The sequence below is a fragment of the Sinocyclocheilus rhinocerous genome, unplaced genomic scaffold (assembly GCF_001515625.1).
Source record: "Sinocyclocheilus rhinocerous isolate Xijiao unplaced genomic scaffold, SAMN03320098_v1.1 scaffold2428, whole genome shotgun sequence".
Lineage (NCBI taxonomy): Eukaryota > Metazoa > Chordata > Actinopteri > Cypriniformes > Cyprinidae > Sinocyclocheilus > Sinocyclocheilus rhinocerous.
Genome location: NW_015643186.1, coordinates 64,931 through 69,923, shown reverse-complemented (window position 1 = coordinate 69,923; position 4,993 = coordinate 64,931). Strand labels below are relative to the sequence as shown.

General features: G+C 34.2%; 1 protein-coding gene and 1 long non-coding RNA gene across 2 annotated transcripts in view; one reads left to right on the top strand and one right to left on the bottom strand.

The window, feature by feature from the left end:
• LOC107757170 (proteasome subunit beta type-6-like) overlaps positions 1-2,262 on the bottom strand; it is a 7,828-nt gene extending 5,566 nt beyond the window's left edge. The window contains exons 1-3 of the mRNA XM_016574581.1: positions 2,118-2,262; positions 800-867; positions 545-721 (exon numbers count right to left, since the gene is read on the bottom strand). Of these exons, the coding sequence (XP_016430067.1) occupies positions 545-721; positions 800-867; positions 2,118-2,213 (341 nt within the window). The 5' untranslated portion in view covers positions 2,214-2,262. The remainder of the gene's footprint in view (positions 1-544; positions 722-799; positions 868-2,117) is intronic.
• A 133-nt stretch (positions 2,263-2,395) lies between these two features.
• On the top strand, positions 2,396-4,983 carry LOC107757171 (uncharacterized). Its single transcript, XR_001641901.1, has 3 exons — positions 2,396-2,469; positions 2,693-2,791; positions 4,903-4,983. It is a non-coding gene; the product is annotated as an uncharacterized LOC107757171 (long non-coding RNA).
• Positions 4,984-4,993: the final 10 nt, after the last annotated feature.

The window sequence follows — 4,993 nt, the reverse complement described above, 5'->3', positions numbered from 1 at the left end:
CATGTGTAACTGCAGGTTAAATGCATTCCTGTCCTGCATTAAACAGTGTGTAAACACATCTAAACGCCTCTTCAGACGCAGCTTCTGTGTTTCCTCTGCGCTGCAAAGATGAATTTAGTTGATGATTTCATTTGTTTGGTAACAGCCCAAATGTCTTATTATTCCAATTCACTAATTAAATGTAAGAATTTGACTCAAAAGATAATGCACACTTTTAGAAAGCGTGCATATAAAGCTTTATAAAGGTAAAAATCTACTTAAAACGTATTGGGAAAGATTAATTTCTATCTTTAACATCTTAATTTCACATAATCGTTCTTCCACTGTTGTTTAGTCTTATGACTGTGTGTTTCAAGGGCTGTTTGTCTTCATGAATAAGAGATACGAGGGAATGTTTCTGGGATGTTGTCGTGAAGCTGGTCAGACGAAATCTGAGTGTTGAGACACACACAACTAAGTTTTTGTTAAGCATTAGACTACGAGTTGTTGTGGATCTGGTGTCCAGGGCTTGGTCTGAGATTATATTGTTGTGCTGGAGCTGTACCTGTGGAAGCCCAGCTGGTAGGTGACGGCGTCAGCGATGGCCTGCGTGTCCGCCGCCGAGCCGGAGCGGCAGCAGAAGATGCGCTCGTGGATGGGAGTGAGTTTATCCGTCGGTTGGCGATAGATGCGCTCGTGGATGGGAGTGAGTTTATCCGTCACGCGGTTGGCGATGTAAGCGCTGCACACATCACATCACACAGTTAGACAGAGCAGAAGCACCAGCTAAACTGACAGAAGCGGTCTCTCTCCGTCTCACCCGGTGGTGGTGCGAGAGTCAGCGCCGATCACCACTCCTCCATCAAACTCCACCGCCATGATAGTGGTCTGAACAACACCGAGACAAACACATGAGCACAGCACACAGCCTAGCCACTAACGTGTGTCTCTCTGCTGAGGCCTCGAGAAACCTGGAGACGCTGTGAACCCTGAACTCTGAGAAAAAGGGTCTTGTTTTTACACTTTGAGACGCAAACTTGAGAAAAATCGTGAGATAAACTGGCAGTTGCTAGAAAAAAAAGAATTGTGAGATAAAAAGGACAAACTGTGAGGTAAAAATTCACAATTTGTATTTTTTTAAAAAGTGCAAAACGTGAGATATAAGCGCAGTTACTAGAAAGAATTGTAAGATAGAAAGTATTTGCAGTTTTGAGAAAATTCAAAGTACCAAAATTAAATGAATGAATTAAAATAAAAAACAGATTTGAGAAAACTCACAGAAGCAATAAATAAATAAAATATTTTTTTTTTTAAAGTTTTGAGAAAATTAAAAACTCTCAGATGCTAAAAAAGCAATATCACGTTCTTAAGAAAAATAGGTACACATTTGTGAGATAAAAAAAATGTGATATAAACTTGCAGTTAAAAAAAAAAAAAGTCTAGAACTGGAGATATAAACTCAAAAATGCTAGAAAAAGTCAACGGAGATAAAAAAAAAAGTTGCAATTTTGAGAAAAAAAAAGTATGAATTGAGATCTAAAGTATCTTTTTTTTTTTTTTTTTAATACTCCATTTTTTGTCATAATTGTGAGATATAATCTCATAGATGTTAGGAAAAAGTCAACTATGACTAAATAAATTGCAACTGAGAAAAAAAGTATAATTTGTGAGGTATAAACAAAAAAATTGTGAGATGAAAAGCAGCCCTTTTGAGGGAAAAAAGAGCGAATTGTAAAATATAAACTACAGAAAACTAAACTCTAGTTTCTAGAAAAGTTCAGAATTAAATAAAAAATTCGCAATTACCATATATATATATATCTCATCTGTGTTGAGCATAATTAGTCTTTCATAGTAAACCGGAGTAATTTGAGAGATAATTCGGTTATATTATCATCTACTCGTACTGCTTTGATTCATCTAGAAGATAACGTTAATAATACTGTCATACTTAGTAACCGCGCTACTATAACAAATAATGTTAAATTGATCTGATAATGAGATCGATATGAATGAGTTTATTGTTGACTTCTGTTTCTGCTGCATCATTCACGGAGCGCGCGAGCTCAGAAACGCGTTTCTCTACAGCACTACAGCAATCTTTTGAGATTATTATAATAATCATGTCTACTTCTCACCCCGGTGCTGACTTCTCTCTGCGTCCAGTCAGGATATAAATCATTATAAGTATTTAAAGTAGAAACGTTAGCAGGAAACTGCAGCGCTGTCGCCATCTTGAATGAAGACCGTTACTGAAGGACCCCTGGCAGGAGTCCGCACATGCGCCTGTCTTAAAACATCACACATGCCTGATAGATCAGAAAACACATTCTCGGAAATGCAGTACAGAATTTAAACAATAACACGCGGTGGTCTTTTTTCTATTATTTTTCGTTTGAAGCATATTAGATTGGTAAAATATTTCCCGGGGAATGTTGACGCTTGTTCAGGCAGCTGTCGCGTCAGTCTCAGGGCAGAGCCGTGCGGAAGGTAAACAATGAAATGCGTCAACATTTACTGTATTAAACATCATAATGAATCCGAACACGATACAGATCATCGCAGAGTATTTATGTTGGATGTGATTTAATTCTGTGATCGTGTGTTATCTATGGTAGACTGTGATGTTGAACAGAGACGGTGTTTGTGTCACTGATATTATACTCATCATCATCATCATCAGTTATCGTGTCATTTCTGTTATTTTTCTCAGATGACTGTACATAACTTGTACATATTTGATCGCAATGGCAGCTGCCTTCATTACAGCGAATGGAACCGAAAGAAACAAGCCGGAATCTCCCAAGAAGAGGTTCAGAAACACACTCACACACACACACACACACTCACTCCCACACACACACACTCAGAAACACACACACTCACACTCAGAAACACACACACACACACACACACACACACATATATATATACATATATTTCAGGGTTGCCAACTTTCAAGTTCAGCTTGAAGTGAGATTTTGATCTCGATTCAATGTCAGTACATATGTATATACTGTAGGGGAAACAAATCTTCTGTTGAATGCAGTTGAATGCCTTTTTTTTGCACCATTTTAAACTTTTCTTGGGTTCAATTCAGTATTTGCTTGTTTTCATTAATATTCACTTGTGTGTACGTATACGAGTATCATTAAAAATGAAAAAAGGATGTAATTTATTAACTTTTTAAACTTCACATTTAAAAAACCTAGTCTTTAATCATGTCTAAATATGTATTCAAATGCAAAACTTAAAAATAAGTAAGCAGGTATGAGCTGCAATGCTCTTTTGAGAAACTAGACTAGTAGATACATGTGTATATTCATTAAAGAGCCATACAGGTAACTAGTGGGCAAACCATGGCATCACAAATAAAAAGATTTGTGTGGTTCAGTGGTCCATTCATAAAGACTTTTCTTCAATGCTTGAAGGAATCAGTCATCTGAACGAATCGTTTGAATGAATGCCTCAGTGACTCATCTACTGGCGGTTTATTCTCATATTTAAAAGTAGCTTATCTTTGCATTTTTCCCAACATTTCATATTTGTATAATTTTAAAAAACTGATTTAAAACACCAAACTCATAACATTATTGATGCTATATTATAATTTTGCAGTATAAATGCATTCATGCTACATTAATGCATTAATTTCAGCTACATCTGTGTAAATGCATCTAAATGCCACTTCAGCTGCTTCTGTTTCTCCTGCAGTGGAAAGATCGGGTTTGATAATACTGATTTCATTTGATTGGTAACAGCCCTATTGTGTCTTATTATATTAAGTGAAATTATTAATAAAATGTAAGAATTTGATATGAAAGATGACGCATGCATTTAATACGGTTAAGGAAAAATGGCCTTTAAATGAGCAAAAAATGACCTGGAAATACATTTTAATACATTTTAGTATTCAGTAACTTCAGTCATACAAAACGTAATTTCCCAACAACAAAATTGTGGAAAACCACTATAGATATATATATATATTAAAAAATTAGTTTTTACATTTTTGGAGTTTTTGAGTATTGTGTTATAATTGTCATATATATTTTTTTTAAATTTATTTATTTATTTATTATTAAAAAATGTACTTTATTTTGGTATTCCTGATATTTATTTAAAAAAAAATTGAAAATAAATTTTTTTAACAATGTTTAAAAATAAATTTTAAAATAATTTCTTAAAAATTAATGTTTGAAAAAAAGTCAGTGAGCAGTGAGATAAAAGACAAAATTTTGAGTTTTCCTTGCATTTACACCTTATATGAGATTAAGTGCTACATGTCATAAAAATACATTTATATCTATATATTTTTTTACATTTACATTTAGTTATTTATCAGATGCTTTTATCCAGAGCGACTTACAAATGAAGTCAGTTAGCCTAACACTGTACACGTACACAGAATAAGTATTTTGATTAATGAGAATAAAATGCTGAATTGTTTGCATAATAAGGTCATTTAAATGGAATAATTACAGTGGATGAACTGCTGTAAATTGTGATATTTCTTTTTTGTTTATCATTAATAATAATTACCTTTAAAAAAAACTCTTAACATCCAACACAGAAATGACAGTATGATAAATGTCACATTATTCATCAGCATGGTTTAGTGCAGTAAAATGACTAAATGATGTTTGTAAGATAAATGGAGGGAGAATCGTGAGTCAAATATTTCCTACACAACCATTTGCTAAAATGCCTTTTTCATGAGCGACAAACCATATTATGCTTATTTTATCTTTATATTTATTCATATGTCCTTCCTATATTAATTTTATTCTATGTACAGAGAGTTGATATTCCTCATATTCTTATAGCTGTAAATATGTGTTGTTATTTTTCAGATGTGCTCATGCTGCTGAAGTGACAGTCGTTATCATGTAGATGAAGGTTGATTCTGTTCTGTTTCATCAGGAGTTTAAGCTGATGTACGGGATGCTGTTCTCCATCCGCTCCTTCATCAGCAAGATGAGTCCCCTGGACATGTATCCTTCCTGTGTGTGTG